Source organism: Anoplopoma fimbria, chromosome 14 (assembly GCF_027596085.1).
Source record: "Anoplopoma fimbria isolate UVic2021 breed Golden Eagle Sablefish chromosome 14, Afim_UVic_2022, whole genome shotgun sequence".
Taxonomy (NCBI): Eukaryota; Metazoa; Chordata; class Actinopteri; order Perciformes; family Anoplopomatidae; genus Anoplopoma; species Anoplopoma fimbria.
The window spans coordinates 6,495,025-6,512,697 of record NC_072462.1 but is presented as its reverse complement, the minus strand read 5'-3'; the positions used below and the strand labels follow the sequence as shown (position 1 = coordinate 6,512,697).

The following is a 17,673-nucleotide window of genomic DNA, read 5'->3' as shown; positions in this document are numbered from 1 at the left end:
CAGACAGACAGACAGCCAGACAGACAGACAGACAGACAGACAGAGAGCCAGTTAGCGAGATGGCGCATACCTTAGCTACACACAAGAGATGGTGTCTTCTCCCAGGAGAAACTGGTTTATTTATTTAACAGATATGTGAATGAGATGGCAGTCTAAATCCCTCATAATAGGCTGGGAAAACATTTGGAAAGGCTGCAGTCAGCTGTTCCTCACATCTGTTGAAGCAAGAGTTGATAGAAGATTACAGCTTTTTAATGACATGTTCTGGTGAATCAGTTATGCCCAATAGTGTTATTCTTTAGTTTTGATATGGTTTAATGTAATAATCTGTCTTCTTTGTTTTTCCATCTTTCTTGAACCCTTCCCTTTCCCTGTTCTGCTTTGTTTTCTACTCCACCTCTCTCTCTTTTTTTTTTTTTTTTTGATTTTCAGGGCATTCCCGGCGAACCAGGGAAGAGGGGCAAGATGGGTAGGCCGGTAAAGTTTTGTCTCAACATACTTTACAGATAATTTTTTCAAAGTGTGATGAATTGTGCATGTTTTACTGTTAATGTATCATCTGTTATTAATTAACTTTTGAAAGATAAGACTAAGTCGGGGAGATGGTGACAGATAACAAACAACGGTTCAAATGACCATTTCAAATGAATTCTTCTATTCGGGTCGTGTTGAGAGCTTCTGGCGCAAAGACTCCAACACCTACACTACACATGTAACAAGTTATACGGTCTGGATTTACGTCATTGTCTCGGCTCATTATTTCCATGGTTGCTTGAGGGGTTAACTGCAGCTTGAATACATGTGGAGTTCCACCGTCAGCCCATCGGAGTCTTGGATGTAGCAAGAAAAAGGGCTTTTGTTGAAAAAAAAAAAAAAAGGGCTTTTGGTCCCCCGCAGCATGGAGCCAAGCCATTTGGAGCAAGCCGCCGTCTCTGTTGTGTGTAGCAGATAGTGTTCAAAGTCAGTTTGACAGACTGTTTTAGAAAGAGTATGTAACCCCGAAACTCACGGCTGAGATCATTTTGCAGCTGTTGCTTATTGGCTTTTCTGTAAATAAGTCATTTTTAGACCAAAAAGTCTTAACACACACGAGCCAGTGTCCGCTTAGTGTGAGGTTTTGAGAACTGCAGCCTATTCTGTAATTAGACAAATGTTTAGGAAGCAGCCGTGGATACAAATTTGCCACGTTTTAGGCTTTTGATCATGCGTTTCCGTTAGATTTTTGTGTTGTGCGTGTGTTCTCCTCACATAAACAGGGTTAGTACTGAGTACTGAGCTGTTTTTCAAGACAGTTTTTTGCAACAAAGACCTTGATAAGGCCATTTCACCGTTCTGGCGTTGGACATGCAAAACTAAAAGTCTTTACATGGAAGTGCTGTCATCACGGCTTTGTCTTTTTCTGCTGGAAGCAAATCCTGAATGATTTCATGACAGATGCAGAACTGCTATTCAAGGCCGAAAACAAATTAAAGACAGTGTATCACAATCCATAGCATTGTTAATGCAGTTAAACTAAACAGAGCAGAGCAGTAGCAGATACCTGTTATTTTGAAAAATTAAAAAAGCCCCTTATAACAGACCTTTTCTACGTAAGTGGAAAACACACATATCATCATTTGATTTCTGTGCTCCTGCATGGAAAAAGGAAAGCTGGGACACTCACACGATGATCCCTGAGAGATCATCCTTCTCCTCCCTGATGGAGGACAAAGAACAGAAGAAGCACCTGAACTGCAGCCAGACATTTTAATGGCCTGAACCACAGCATTATAGTGCTCTGTCGAGGAAACACACATACACACACACACACACGATCAGTCCGCCATCTACCAAAGAGTGATGAGGGAATAGATCTAAAGCAGCGGAGAGCTTAAAAAGTTTCCGAAGTGCATCGCCAACTGTTCTGCATTTGAGCTTAACTTCTTTTTTCTGTTACACTGTTTGGGGTTTGGCTTTGTTTGTCTTATTGAGGTTGTTTTTATCAGGCTCATCAGTTGCAGTTCTTTCGCATCAACCCCCGGTATGAGACAGTGAGTGCTGCTGCTGTGTTTCACTATTTGATCTAAAAGCTGAGGAACAACATGTAAGAGCAGATGGTCTCATATGACTGTCATCAAAGGGCTTTTTTTTAAGTGCTGTACTTGGCAAAAAGTACATTTCCCACAATTGTCCTTAGTTGTTACGGCAGCGCTGACAGCTGTATGATTCGTACTTTGGGTCACTGTCATGCTTCATAGATTTCTTCTGCACTTGTGCCTCCCCCTGTGCGATCAATGTCTTAGAACCATAAAGCAGTCCCATGCACTCGTTTGGTGGGATCCCAAATAGGAACAGAAAAGAGCGTCTGCTAAATGACTGTAATGTAATGTAATGTAAAAAGAGCTTTTTGTTACACTGTGCAATTACAGCATTTAGTGCAGTTATGTTCGCGTCATTGACCTGATGGGATGTATCAGTAGATTGAAGCATAGGTGAATATTATCATACAGTCAGTCACAAGGATTTATTATTATTAGAATAAGAAGTCAAACTTATCCCACACTGGGGTAAAAAAATAAATAAACTGCAAACTCAAATACAAAGAGTTGCATTTAGTCAGCAGATTATTTTTCTAAGCCCAGTCACAGTTTAAAATAAATATACATGCAGCATATCTATAACAACTCTACTTTTACTAAAATAACTGCCATTTTCTGGAGGTATGTGCAGTAATTAACACTATAGAACAATGTGTGGCAGCAGGAGCCAGTCATTATGAGTGTTTCTGGATGGTCTCTTTTTAAGATGCACTTGCCTTCTTGCTTTCTGCAGATGTGGTTTGTCTTTTGCAGCACCACCAACTGCTAGCGTAGCTCAGATTAGCATCCCGTTTACTGCTAAATGGACAGAGTAATTACTTGGCTCTCTTATTGCATTTAGAAAGTGCACTCAGCCTAATTAGTACAGTTGGCTACCCGCACCCTACAGCTGACAGATTTAATGCATATAATGGGGCACTTATGCTCTTATTTTGTACATATTTCAGAAAACTTTGTGTCTAATGTTATGTTTGACTCAAAATTGCTGTGAAATTACAGTAGCAGCACTCTTGGTTGTTTAACACTCAGCTGTATTTGTGAAAACATGCTTTGTAAATTTGACTCCATAGTTAGACATAGTGATTAACTCTACAATTGCGTTAGTGGGCATGAAGGTCCATAATTTACGCACAACCTTCTCCAATGAGAAGCACATTTTTGACATATTTGTATTTAGTTGTGTTTCTTTAATTCTTTTTTTATTATTGAGGCAGTTTTTGAACAATAAATTCTATTAGCAGTGCATTTAATTATGTTTGCTCTACGTTCAAGCGACTATAACCGAAATATTTTTCTGTTAATCACTACTTTTATCTGATTTATGTTTCCGACCGCTCGACAGAGATTTATAGCATCTTTCAGCTCGTTGTTTTGGTTTGTGTTCCGTAACTACTGTTTTGTTTCACTCTCACTACTCTCATAGTTTTGTTTTCAGACACTGCAGGCAGCTTTTCTCATCAAAAAAGTTCTTAAAGAAATAACTGTACAGTAGCTGCCAAACACCAAACATCAGACAGACAGTAAGCGACGAGCTGGTGAACATAGTGGAGCATTTAGCAGCTAAAGAGGCAGATATTTCCCTCAAGAGTTGGTAAAAACCAAACAGCACAACTCAAAATGACAGCCAATGTTGCTCCGTATCTTCTGGATGTTTAAATTAGCAGCCATTTGCTAAAAAAGTGCCCCCCCCCCCAAAAAAAAGTCACATATATAAAATCTAACAGTACCTACAGGACCCTTAAAATGTAATGGATGTCTGTGTTTGATTGACACTGTTTGTGTGCAGCCGAACATAAAAGCTAGTCTCTCTCTCTGTCCTCAGGGGTTTCCAGGGGACTTTGGGGAGAGAGGACCACCTGGACCAGATGGCGAGCCAGTATGTCACACAGTCACAAACAGTCACACACCTAAATACATAACCAATGCACATGCTCACACACACACACACACACACACACACACACACACACACACACACACACACACACACACACACACACACACACACACACCCATAGCCTTCCTATATACACGCACACAAAAACTGAGTGCGCTGGTTTCCCTCACACACACACCTCCTGCTGTTTTAGTACTGACATTTTGGCAGTGTGTATGGTTTGGTTTTTTTTCCTTTGATTTGAAGTTAGTTCTTTCCTCCGGACAAGTTTTACTGCTGTATTAAATTTTGTCCCATCCTGATAATTTTACTTGGCACTTTTAAAAAAAAAAACTTGCAATGGTAAGGGGTGTCAGTTTTATGCAGTATTATTATGAGGTGATATCCAAGAATAGTAAATGATGTAATACTATGATGTTATTCGTAATTGTTCCCACGTCGGTAACGACAGATCAGCAAAGACTTTGCTCGTCTGTTACATGTCTGTTTCCACATCGGCTAATTTGATTTTAGCATTTTCCCCATTTCTGGATATTGTCATTTTGACAAGTTGCACTTTAACAAGCTCATAAACTTAATGTGTATTCATTGAAGTGAAACTTTGCAGACAGATCTCTGAATTTTCCAGAACTTAAGTCCTAGTCCTAGATAAGGCAACTGAACTCCAAAGAAATCCTTTCTCAGCGGCCTCATCTTCCAGAGTATGAATTTTCACCTAAGACAAATTGGATATAATATAATTTTCATTTTTTTAAGAGAGACTGAACCTGCATGTTTAAAAAAGCCTCAGTGGGATGATCACATCCCCCTCTACCTTCACCTCAGAAACACACACATGCACACAGCCCCCTCTCATAAGCTGTGATGAACACTGAGCCACTCTTCTGTGCATGTTTGTTTTAAAAAGAACCAATAACCCCTGAAACTTGCTCCTTCTCCCTCTCCCTTCATCTCACTGACTCTCTCTCCTCCTCTCCTCCTCTCCTCCTAGGGGGAGCTGGGAGCCCCCGGTCCAAACGGAGTTCTTGGACTTATTGTGAGTAGCGGTTTGTGTGTCTTTCTGTGTGTTTTCCTCAGTCTAAACATCCTATTTTCCCAGACACTTATTCCAGAAATACATAGCTGTAAAGGACTGTATTTAAGTCAAATAGAATAAGCCTTCTTAATTGAAAGAAAAATACCCTCAATTAGCTCGTATCATCATTTACACTGCCAGTCACTTTGGTCATAAACCAGCCTCTCTCCGTAGGTCCTTTACCACTGTAAACATATCTAAAAGAGTGAAAGTGGATTGTTTTGGGAATCCAAGATGGAAGAGGTTAGAAGTTATTTTCACCATAATCGTAGAGTCTGAATTATGCATTTGACCCTCCCACTTCCTCTCTTGACAAACATGACAGTGATCCACTGATCAATCAAACTGTCCTTAACGAGGCATCTTGTTTTCCTCTTGAATTCCTCTCTTATCAACTATTTTTGATCACCTTGCCTTCCATGCCTGCTCAGCCCAAACGACAGCCACATAATTGTGTCTGATTATAATGTCTCCCTGCTTTCTCTTGTCGTGTCCCATGCTCATCCGTCCCTGCCGCTCCTCCCGGTCTATTCTGGGCCACCGGTGGTGGTAGTAGGCCTGTAATCGGGGGACTCTTTGATTACAGCTCTTCTCTGAGCTCCGTGTCTTCTGCATCATCTAACTCCACAGTGGTACTATACAGTACACACCAGCAGCAACTTGCAAAAATATGAATATACAAATACCCTTCTTTCAGGCCACTGTTGAAGAAGGGAAAGTTTTGTATGTAGACAACTTATTAAGAAGAAGAGAGCTTTCTGAATAGCACTGCTATTTTATTAAATGTTTTTCTCTATATTTCTACATTTCTGGTGGCGGTATTAGATATTTTTAAATGCACCATTTTCCTCTTATCCTGCTATAAGAGGACGGAGGTTGAAAAGGTTGTGTTGTTGTCCAGAATTGAATCTGGGCGCCCCCTGTGGCATGCATTCATAATAAACGTCAAACCAGAATTTAATTAAAAACATTAGTGAGTATAATATATATTGTATTTCTTCATGCATGTCTGCAATTTGGACAGGTAAGCAGGAATTATGTGTTTAGGGACAGCCATTGGAAATATTCTGTTGTTTTTCTTAGAGGCAAATCACTTGAATGTTGAGTATAACTTTTTATTCTCACTTACTAGAATACAGTAGATTTTCCCAGCTGAAGAAGAAGAAGAATTTCACCTTTTCAACCCTCAATTTCCATAACACCCTTTGTCACACATGCAGATACAGTTTTTCCAGAGAGACACATATTTAAGACACTGAGCCAAGGCCACCCTGTAGGTCTTTGCAAGCAAAAACTGCATAGCAGCAAGTGAACATAACTACCAGCAGCCTGTGATGCTGCAACATCATAGTCTCTTCCTTTCACACGCTGACAAGAAAGCAGAATCCAATGGAGTCTTAAATCGCTGTGTATAAATGGTCCTCTCTGAATCAAACGAAACCAAGTCCTCACTTGTCATTATGTCTGCTATCTTGTCTTTCTTCTACTTTGGGCCGTGAGTGCCAGTGGTGGTTCCTTCTCCAGTGGTGGAACAGATGTTACCTCAAGGATTTATATGTTGTATCCCCATCATTTGAGTCAGGCATCAGATGAAGCACAATCTTGGCTTCAGGTTTCAAGATCTAGTCTTTATCTTTCGAATTTGGTCGTAAATAATTATCCATTGTTTTGTGTTGCTTGCAATGTAACGGCCATATGGATAATCTGGAAGCAAGACAATGAGGCCTATTCTTACAGAACATGTGTGTGTGTGTTTGTGTTTGTTAATTAAAAAGTCAAGGGTTCTGAAACTTGTGTTTATCTGTACTTTGTAATGATCACTGAATCTTAATTTGTTATTTGTCCCTTCTTCTGGCTGCAGGGTGACATGGGACCTTTGGGAGAGATGGGCCTTCCAGGACCTAATGGACTGAAGGTAATGACACACACACACACACACACACACACACACACACACACACACACACACACACACACACACACACACAGAAACTGTTACTCTCACTGTCTAAACTCGTATTGTTTGCACTGCCTTTTAATTATATTATGAGTTATCTAATACAAGAGAATGGCCAATAAGCAGAGTTTGCACACAGTTTTTTGTAGCCTATGTTCCCATGAGGTTAGATTTTGAGGTGAGGTTTGGTTTTGGGGGTCCATTTCTAACCCTTCTGTTGGTGCTTGTTCCAGGGTGTGCCCGGAAATCCAGGAGAACCAGGACTGAAAGGTGATAAGGTGATCTGAATATTCCTGTTATTGGCCCGTGTTTGAGCAGCATGTGATGGATATGTACTCCTTTGCATCCCACTGTAGCCATCTCTTTCCACCCCTTAGACTCAGAGCATGCTTTCTTTAGGTCCCACCCTCAACCACACAGACACAAAACCCTAACCCTTTTTTACTCAAAAAAAAAAAGCATGAGATGTGAGATGTTTCTCTAATTTCCACTAAAATGTCATTTTTATGAAATCCTTTGGTGTAATATGTTTCCTTTTTGGGTTTGAATTTTTGCACAGAGTTAGTATAGAAGATTGATACCAATCTCATATCTGTCGCTGCATCTATCTTAGAAATAGTCCTGCACATTTTAGTTTATGTCTGGATTAAACAAAGCAGATGTCCTTAACCTTTTGGCAGGGCCATGCTAGCTTTCCCCCCTGTTTCCAGTCTTTAAGCTAAGCTAAGCTAACCAGCTGTTTGCTCCAGCTCCATATTTACTGCACAGACATGAGGGTGATATCAATCTTCTCATCTAACTCTTAAAAAGAAGGTGATTAAGAGAATATCACAAAATGTCAGACTGTTCCTTTAAGTTAACCTGAATATGAATCACCTTTTTAAACAATGTTACAAACTGTTCCTGTTTAAATACAATCGAAAACAAAAAGTAAAAACTAAAATACATAAAACTGTAAAATATTATAATTAATAACAATTAGGATGATGTCAAATGAAGACAAAGAAACAGAAGATTTGAAACAGGAACCTTGACTGGAACCTGCTTAAAAGTTTCTGGATCTGAAGCTCTGATTTAAGCAAAGACCAGCTGTAAAATCTTAAAAGCATTTTTGCATTAGCTGGTGTCATTTGATGTTTCTCCTCCTATGAGCAGAAACATGTGCAATACAAAGATTAAACCTAGAGGAGATAAAATATCTTGTTGATGTGCCAATAATCAGAAGTTAATCAGAAGTTGAACAAAACATGATTGCACTACTTTAGTTATTTCAGCTTCTATTGAATGGTCTTATTATAGGAATACACCAACATTTTGCCCTTTACATTTGTAAGGAGGCTATTCAGACCAGAGTGAAAATAACAAAATTACTGTAATTACTGCTCTGTTGAGTACTGGTTTATTCTACAAGACGTGGGTGTACAGGATGGAGTAATTGCCATCAGTGCCTTTCATAGGACAGATTGACGCCACATGAAGAACTTGGCCATTGCCATGAACTTGTCTCACTGTGTGAGAATTGTACATGATGTACAGACCAGTAATTAGTATTGTCTGTTGAGAGAGCTTTCTGTAATTGACGAAGTAGAAAGTTAAAATTTTTCCTAATGTTCTTCGTTTTCTCTCTTTTTTTTTTTTTGTCCGTACGCCATCCGTCCTCCTGTTCGACTCCTCGTCTCTCCATCAGGGTGAAGTTGGAGGTCCCGGAGAGCAAGGGGAGATTGGGTACAGTGGAGACAAGGTAGATCCCCACAGCGAAACATATATACATGTCGTAAATGTCCACGCACAGACATTTCACACGCATCCAGAGTTACACAGCTTTTGTTGCACAAATGTGCCTTCGCAAAAATGGCCTAAGCAGATGTCCTCTGTCTAGTTTATGGAAACTCTTATGTAAACCCTCCTCATTTGTCTGAGTGTGTAAGCAAAATCTAGCCCTTTCAGCATCATAGAACAGAGTGGCCCCAAGAGATAACAGACGTACTGAACAGAGTCATGCATGTCTAATGTTTTCAAATTCCCCAGAAAAGAGATCAGGGTTCTGCTCTTTGCTTCTGAATACTGTCTGTCTGACTGTCTGTCTCGGTTTTGATGTGTTGTGTTTGTGTTGGACAGGGCATCCAGGGGGCTCCAGGGTTACCAGGCATCCGTGGGAAACCAGGACCACAGGTTAGCTCTGCCTTTAATGACCAGAAATACTATCTAATGCACAAAATGTGGATGTAATTCTATTTATGTAGTGGTTCATTGTGTTCAGATTAAGGCTACAGATAGCAGACAGTTATCTTAGCTTAGTATCAAGACTGTAAACAAGGGGAAACAGGTAGCCTGGCTCCATCTGAAGGCTCTACAAACTGTAGCCTTATATTAAATGGACAGATGTGTAAGGGGTTAAGATCTTCTCATGCATGTCTCTGCGAGATAGCCAATAAGCGCATTTCCCAAAATATCCAACTACTCATTGAAGAAATTTCTTGTGTTCTCGTTTCTCACAGGGCAAGATAGGAGAGAGAGGCCCTGATGGCGCTCAAGGACCACCAGGTCCTGAGGTTTGTATTTACATTTCTGCATTGAATGTGTGAGTCTATATTTCAGAAAGACAATAGAAAACTTATGTTTTTTTAATTGATCATGACAGGGTTTCCCTGGTGACATGGGACCTCCGGGAGAGAACGGCCTTGAAGGACTAAAGGTGAGTAAATCCGTCATCTCGGCTTAGAAGTCTATCAACAAGTTCGAAAACATAAACCAGATCGAGATGAAGGGTCTGTGAGGTTTTACTTAGGCGCAGCAGAGCTTTGACAATGCTAATAGGCTGATCATTTGCAGGTCAACCAAGTTCACAATCTTACTTCAGTGTATTAGCATGCTAACGTACAGCTGAAGCATAAATCAAATTATATTGGTGTTAGAGGATTCATAAGGATTCATCTTTTTGGGACTGTGATTGAACAAAATCCATCCAATAGCTGTTGAGATATTTCAATCTGGACCAAAGCGTTGGACTGACTTGTGAGCTACACAACTCATGGCTGAAAACATGTGGCTTAATACCACATTTACCTTCACACATGAGCATTCATTAAACTGCTTTTTACCCATACAGGGAAAGCCAGGGGCCAGAGGTTTACCAGGACCACGAGGAGTACCGGGCTTGGAGGTAAGACTTCCACACGCCCCCCCAACATCAGACCGACCACAAAGCTCCAAAGGGCATTAAAAGTTTAATAGCACAAGGCTTTTTTTTTGTTGCTGAGGGCTGCTTTATGTCCCCAAACATAATTCATGCTGAGATCTATATCATCTGTTTCCAGGGTGATGAGGGCCCGATCGGACCACCAGGCCCAACAGGACTGGAGGTGAGTTATAAGATAAACACCTTGTGTTGCCTGGCTTAATAACGTAAAGGAGAGAGAGCCGATAGTAGGCATCACTGTTACCAGTACAGGATGTGAGAAAATAACATTCATGTGTTTTTAATCATGGTGTGTGTGTGGTCATGTAAGTTTGCATGTTTGTTTAAACTGTTTCAGGACAATCAAACCATCTATTGTGTGCATCATAATTGTTTCATTCCATATTCTTTGTATATCTCTGGTAAACAAATCAAAGAGAGAGAGACAGGAAGTGACAGAAATATCTCTAAGTGTATGGAAGCCTAACTGCAGTGTGAAGCTGAATCTGTTTTCATGCTTTGCACTGCAGCAAACTAATGCACAGTCTAGTATTTAGCAGAACAATGAAAGCCTTGCATGCTGTTAGCCACCTGGTCTGCAGTGGAAGCCCACTAATGTAACTCTACATGAGGCCTTGAACATGTGATACCACCCATGTGGCTTATTCTAAAATACGTTTACCTCACTTGTCTCAGACGCCTATAAAACATGCTTGATTTTAATAGTGCATTTGAAAAGTTTGTCATAACACAGTGAGAGTTCATCTTGACTTTATTTTAGGTAATAAAATAGGTTATCGTTATGGATTGTTCTTGGAGATAAGCTGATGATATATGCAGGGTTGGAGTTTTATGGAGGTCGTTATGGCTTGTCTCTTGATAATTGTCCTCTCACAATGAAGGACTGCCTGCAATTTGCACTCTCGGCCACAAGGGGGTGATAACTGCCACCGCCATGTTTATAGGTGGTAAGATTTATTGCTGCCATAAAGTGCTAGAAGACGTTAATGGGTCACTGCAGAAATAAGATATTTGCTGACTTTAATTCTCAAACACAATGATGGACAGTCTGTCATCCCTACTTATCCAACTTTTGTAATTGTTTTTGTCACTATTGCAGACCCTTTTCTTTATCAGTTTATCTTTTACTTCTTCACAATCACTTTCACTCTAACCCCCCTCCCCTCCATACTCCCCCCTGTCTCCAACCCACTCGCTTTTCTCTTTCTCCGACCCCCGCTCTCCTCCATCCGAGGGGAAGTGGTGTATAACTCCTTTAGGAGCTGTGATTGATCTCTGGCCAGGTGCCACAGGTTCCTCCTACTCCTCCACTTCATCCTCATCAGCCAGCTGTCTTTTAGCTTTACTGCTCCGTTCAGAATGACACCCTCTCTTTACCTTCTGCCTCCTTTTTTTTTTTTAAACCGTCTACCTCACCTCCTCAGTTGCTCTTTGACCCTCTCCCTTGGTGGAAATTTTCTGTTCTTTCCCTAAGTATTTCTTCCTTTCTTTGGTCAATGCGCTGAGTCACAAAACATAAATCTAAATCAGGTGATAAGAAGTGACAAGTCCTACAGCTCATAATAATTCTCAAGTTACTAGAAGAATCAGCTTTTACTGAGGGCTTCTGAGTGAAATACAGTCTTAGCCTGTACCGTCTTATGAAAGCTGCCAACCTTTCTGGAGTTAAACTTTGGAATTGTTGAGTCACTTAGTCTTAAGGAGTTTGGCATAGACATCTCTGACCTGGAGTTATTGCTGGTATAAAAAAAAAAGCACTTAGCCCCCCCCCTCTTAACCCTGAGAATTACTGACTGTCTGTGCAAGAGGAACATTACAGTCATTGATCACTTGCCAAAATGTAACGTCAGCATTACCTGTAGACGACGCCATAGCACATTTCAGCGGCATGTTCAGTGAGCTGCAACAGCTGTGGACTACTTCCTAGCTCTATGCTCAAACTGTCATTTCATAGGAAGCAGATTATTCATAATCATGGAGGGTTTGTGATCATTGATAATGATGTATCATCTGGAAACGTGTATGTCTTGAAAAACACGATTCATTCTCATCCTTTTTCAGGGTAGAATGGGCAGAAAAGGTTTTCCAGGAAAGGTTGGGCCGGAGGGAGTTAAGGTGAATGAAGTCAAAACTCACAAATTCTTTTTTTCCCCCCTTTTGCTCAAAATATAAATAAATATTGATATAATTATTTCAAACAAAAGACTAGTAAACTCTTTATCTCTGCAGGGAGAGTCCGGTGTCACAGGAAATGTTGGAACCATGGGAGAAAGAGTAAGAAACGCTGACATAGCCACTTCTATCTTTTTCCAAATGTCTATTCATTCAACCATCCAACACTGAGTCTGTGTATTTCAGGGTTTGGTGGGTTTCATCGGAGCTGTAGGAGAGGCAGGACTGGCAGGAGAGAAGGTAAAATAACTTCTTCTTTCCTTCTAAATGTATTCATGTAAGTCTTGACAGGGTCACTTTGAAGACTGAATCTTGTGCTCATGTCTATTTAGGGGGATCGAGGGGAGATGGGTCATCCTGGACCACCTGGAGAAAAGGGAACAACGGTAAGACACAATTAAGAGTGAGTGAGAGATCGGAGGGATTTAAGTTTGACAACTTTTGAGGATGCTTACACATGATTTTCTGGGTCTGCTATGTCATAAAGAAAAGTCTTAAAAATGGTCATCTTAAACTAAAATGTGTGTGTTATTCCCATGGGAATAACCCGATGTGTGGGATTAGGTCAATACCGTAAGAATATGCCCAAAGTGAAAGGAGGCACATCAACCCTAGGACAATTTAGGACCCTTTTTTCTTAGCATCGGTTTAGCATTAGGCAGGAGGCCTTGAGTTGGAAAAAGTCGTAACGTTGGTTTAAACAAAGGAGAAAATAGTTCCAGTAGATCACTTCCAAAGATTTACCTCCTTGAAGATATTTAATGGTCACAGGACGAGCTGACTTCTCATTCTCACACACCTTAATGCTACTGGGATTAGCTGAAAAGGATAAAGATCCCTGTGATTTGTTTTCAGACATCCATTCCTTTTTTGTCTTGAGTCTGCAGGACACTTTAGTGCCCCCAAAGGTCTTGTGTTTCACGGGCCTTTCTCTACCTCTGTCACACACCTTCCATGCTCTCCCAAACAGAGCAAATGGCCACTTTGTCATGTAGTGTCTGTATTTGATAAGGACCTAATGTATACTGTATGACCGGCAGGGTTGGATATGCATTTAGTCATCATTCTTCCTGAAACAGAGAGATGTTTCCTGCTGGCTGACGGCCAGCTGGATTTGTCTCGTAACACACACACACACACTTATAAGGAAGTTCTCTGCAACCTCAGCTGCAAAACAGAAACAGACCCTCTGGAAAAGACTGCATCATGCAGGGTAAAGGGAGCTGACCAGCAGACGTCATAGCTGCTAACAGAGAGCTCATGCTGCAGGCTTTATGATTTTCTTTTCCCGTGAATGCATGAGATCAGAGCTGCCTACTGGGCTATGGGTTTGCGTATTGGTTGGATTTTATTGCACTCAGCTGATCTAAGTGGTCTCACTGAAAATACTCCCCATTACATAGTTATGCTTTTATAAATGGTCCGGCCAAAAAATGAGGTCCAATAAAAGGAGGAAGAAAGGCAGCCTCAAGCCGTATGTTTTCAGACATAAAATCATCTCCTCAGGCCGTCTGTTTTTTCTCTTTTCCCAATTGTCTCTTATTGTAGAAGTTTATTTTCTTTCTAGTGTGCAGAGCTTTTCTGCAGATGTATGTTTGTACATCCAATTTATAACCTCAAACATTATTATGTGCATGTAGAATTCACTGTTTTTGTTTTTAAAACCTGCCTATAACGTCACATTTTATGTTTTAGAGTATCACAGTCCTTCATATATTACAGCTTTGCGTTAGTTGTAATCTATGTACTGTGTATGTTTGTGTCTGTGTACATATGATAGGGTCACCCAGGGACACCAGGGGAGACGGGGCCTACAGGACCACCAGGAAGACCAGTAAGTCACCACTCTTATGCTAATTTTGCATATTTTTCTTTCTTCTTTCCACTTGAATTGTTGCAGATGATAGTAAATAGTCAATAAGCTGTATGGTCAACAACATCTAGGTTTTGGTGTGAGGCTTAACAAGTATGGCTGTGTCAGGAAAAAAACGGACAAATGATGATTGCTAGAAGGTGAACAGATGAACAAATATGTCTTAGCATATGTGCATAAAAAGTCATTTGCAGTTGTAGCTTGTAGCGTTAAAAACCTACACGTACAGTCTGCAGTAAAGGTTCCTTTGAGCATTATGAGAGCTGGCAGCCTCCTGCTGAACCTGCATTACCCTTCTGTCAGTCAAAAGCGCAACACCTATAACCAATTAGGAGCTGCCCCTGCCTCCCCTTGCTCTGTCCTTGCCACGGTCAGGTTTGACAGAGAGCGGGCTGAGCATTGGCTGAAGGTGGGGGCCACTGAGCCACCAAAACAAACATAAATACGGGGCTCTTGGGTTCAGCAGGACAGGATTCCTGAGCAGGCCCTTTAATTGGTGTGAGTGACAGATCTAACAACAAACCCCATAGTGTGTTTCCCGAGGTCAGACTGCCCCCCTGGGTCATCAACCTGGGGGCTCTGTGCTCTGTCAGTGTAAACCTTTGTTTTATCTCTGCTTCTCTTTTTCCTTTCCCCTTCTCTCTCCCTCCTTATCCCCCTTTTCCTTTGTTTATCAGGGCTCTGCTGGAGGGGCCGGGCCAGCCGGTACCAGAGGACCCAAAGGCTTACGGGTAAGTTTGAAGATTCACATCTGCTGTTTTTGCAGCTTAGCTGTTGACTGGTGTTCTGCAGTCAGAACATCATGGCTCCCAGCCTTAAGAACAGATCATACACTCTGTAAAAGAGTTTAGATATGCGTCACTTTGCTGTTTTTTGTGCATGCTGTAATGTGTGTGTGTGTCTACAGGAGCCAGGTGCCACTGCTGTTGGAAAAACTTTAGTGGGTGAACATAATGAAGTGATATGGTGCTGCCTCTGAACTGAGGTCATGTGTGTCTAACTGACACGGGCGCTTGCATAACACACTCGGGTTCAGAGTCAAAACACGAGTCTGTTCCATCCTTTTTCAGAAGTCAGTGCTCATTATAGCTGCAGGAGGAGGTCCAGTGATGTTAAACAAACAGCTCTTTTTTTTTTATTCCATATAAATGGAACAATGACTACTAGTTGAAGGAAAGACCCTCTGACGATACAGCGACGTGACATATGTCCTGGAAAAAGTGAATGTGGCAATTCTTGAGGTTGCTTTGCAGATAAATCGAATAAAACTGGGGAAACATGATTTATGGGGGGATTAGAAAAGCAAGGTTTTCATTTTTGGTTAGCAGGAGGTTTCAAACTCATAAAACATCATCACAGAAATCCACAATAGCAGCTTTTAGAACTGTGACAGTTTTAGAATCAACTATGGAAATCCAACTTTATATTTTCCCTACATGTGACTGTTAGATAATGGTGGAATATTTAGGACATTTTTGTCATTTTTCATCACATCACAATAGCATCTACCTAATTTAGACATTTACTGTCTGAAAGCCTCCAGTGGGCTCGTATCAAATTAGCATTGCACTGAAAAAGCATTGTGCCTGTACTGTACATCACTATATGCTGCTTTTTCAGCACTTATATGATAGTTCATATGATAACTGAAATGAATTTATCATAATGAGAATTGAACTTGTTGCAGAAATGTTGAGTTCACAGATAAAACTATATTAATTTTGGTCAGTGTTATTCAATGCACCTGTGCTTCTTCTATTTAACCATGTTGCACAGTTTTCTGTAGGAAAATAAAAGTCTGCCAACATAAATGTTAAATGTTTCAAAAACGTTTAACAAAAAGGAAACGAATACATTGTAGATGCAGACGCCGGTAATCACCTGAGATTTGTCAAATTACAGCTTTGGAGTCTCAAAAGTGAAATCGCATACGGCTCAAGAGTATTTTGTGAGACGTGAAAACAAGCGAATAACAGCTGGGGTTTTAGCTGCTTTATACCACCAACAGATATTTAAGGCTTCTGGAACAACATGTAGCAAATAAATTATTGTTCACCAAGTAAATAAAGTAAACTCCAAGAGAATGCAGTGGCCATAATTAATGACTATAACGTATTTGACAATGACGTTGACGACTGTAACTAGGCGATGGAGCAGAAGTCAGCAGGACACTGTTAAATGGATGTTTTAGGGGTCAGCTGATACACCTCCGCGTTTGTTGGCGTTGTAGTGTTATCCTCTGTCCTTTTAAGTGCTCCCTTGTGGAGTTCAGACCTTTTTTCAGAGGTTTTTGAAAAATGTATTTTATTGCTACCGTCCACTGAGCCAGCTGGAAAGTGGGATAAAATAGCATTGAGCTCCTCTATCTGAGGCGTCCATGGGAGATGGGCTTCGCTGTGGTTGGCCTGGACACACTCAGTCTGACGGTGTGTTTTCAATTAATAAGAATGTCTGCAGCTTCCACTGCCAGTAAATCTGCCTGCTGCTTCGTGACTTATGTTGGGTAGTCCAAACTCAGAAACCTGAGTGTTGCAAGCCAGAAGACTTCATGTAAATGCGTGCAACCGCAGATACGCATGCTCACATGCCTCATCCCCACTCCCCCCAACCACACACACGCTGTGTCTGCACAAAAAAGAAATTTAAGTTTTCATGTATACGCCTGGACAAACAAAATTCCCCTTTGTTTAATGTTATAAGTAAACAACAAACGGATTTCTTTCAAGAGATGCTAAGAGGGGTAATCCACTCACTGGATTGTCTGTAAAACCAAAATGCTATAAAGTCTCAGTAAAGACAGACAGTTTAAGAAAGCTTCTTTTGACTTGGCAGAGTCCTTCATACATGAAGATGATTTAAACTCTGAATAAAACTTCTTCGTGCTAAATGAGACCATATACAACTTTTACACAGATTTAAACACCATATGTCTTTCCAATGTTAGCCTGATCCACAAGGCCTTAATGTTGACAGCGATGTAACATCTGGCCTCACTCTCACTAAACATTGGCACAGGACTGTTTTCTAACATGGAAATATAATGTAAAGTCAGAGACCAGAGAGAAAACTGCATGTTGACATGTGACCAGCTAGGTAGCTAGCGCCACTGTCGTCTCTGTTTTTTCTGTGCCGATGTTTTATTTGCTTGCATCAAAAACAATTTTATTTGTGGATGTCAGCCATGAGGAATCACCAATCTGACTAATTATTAACTCCGCATGATGTCTGACCAACAAATCCTCATCTAATGTTTTCCATATTGAAGATATTAATCTCGTCATCCCTCCCTCTCTGAGGTTATTATGGAGCTAGTTTAAATAGATGTCATGCTCCTGGTGTTTCCTTTTCTGCCTTTGTTTGCATTTTCTCTTACAAATCATTGTAACTTAGTGTAATTAATTAACCTTGAAGCATAATATTTG

The 17,673-nt window shown here is 40.7% G+C and overlaps 1 protein-coding gene across 1 annotated transcript in view; it reads left to right on the top strand.

Annotated features, from left to right (window-relative positions):
- The window catches only part of col27a1a (collagen, type XXVII, alpha 1a), a 63,792-nt gene that overhangs the window by 34,329 nt on the left and 11,790 nt on the right, over positions 1–17,673 (top strand). Inside the window, exons 12-28 of the mRNA XM_054612641.1 lie at positions 433–477; positions 3,901–3,954; positions 4,967–5,011; positions 6,912–6,965; positions 7,241–7,285; positions 8,695–8,748; positions 9,126–9,179; positions 9,506–9,559; positions 9,649–9,702; positions 10,117–10,170; positions 10,325–10,369; positions 12,268–12,321; positions 12,436–12,480; positions 12,565–12,618; positions 12,711–12,764; positions 14,159–14,212; positions 14,929–14,982. Coding sequence (XP_054468616.1) covers positions 433–477; positions 3,901–3,954; positions 4,967–5,011; positions 6,912–6,965; positions 7,241–7,285; positions 8,695–8,748; positions 9,126–9,179; positions 9,506–9,559; positions 9,649–9,702; positions 10,117–10,170; positions 10,325–10,369; positions 12,268–12,321; positions 12,436–12,480; positions 12,565–12,618; positions 12,711–12,764; positions 14,159–14,212; positions 14,929–14,982 — 873 coding nt within the window. The remainder of the gene's footprint in view (positions 1–432; positions 478–3,900; positions 3,955–4,966; positions 5,012–6,911; positions 6,966–7,240; positions 7,286–8,694; positions 8,749–9,125; positions 9,180–9,505; positions 9,560–9,648; positions 9,703–10,116; positions 10,171–10,324; positions 10,370–12,267; positions 12,322–12,435; positions 12,481–12,564; positions 12,619–12,710; positions 12,765–14,158; positions 14,213–14,928; positions 14,983–17,673) is intronic.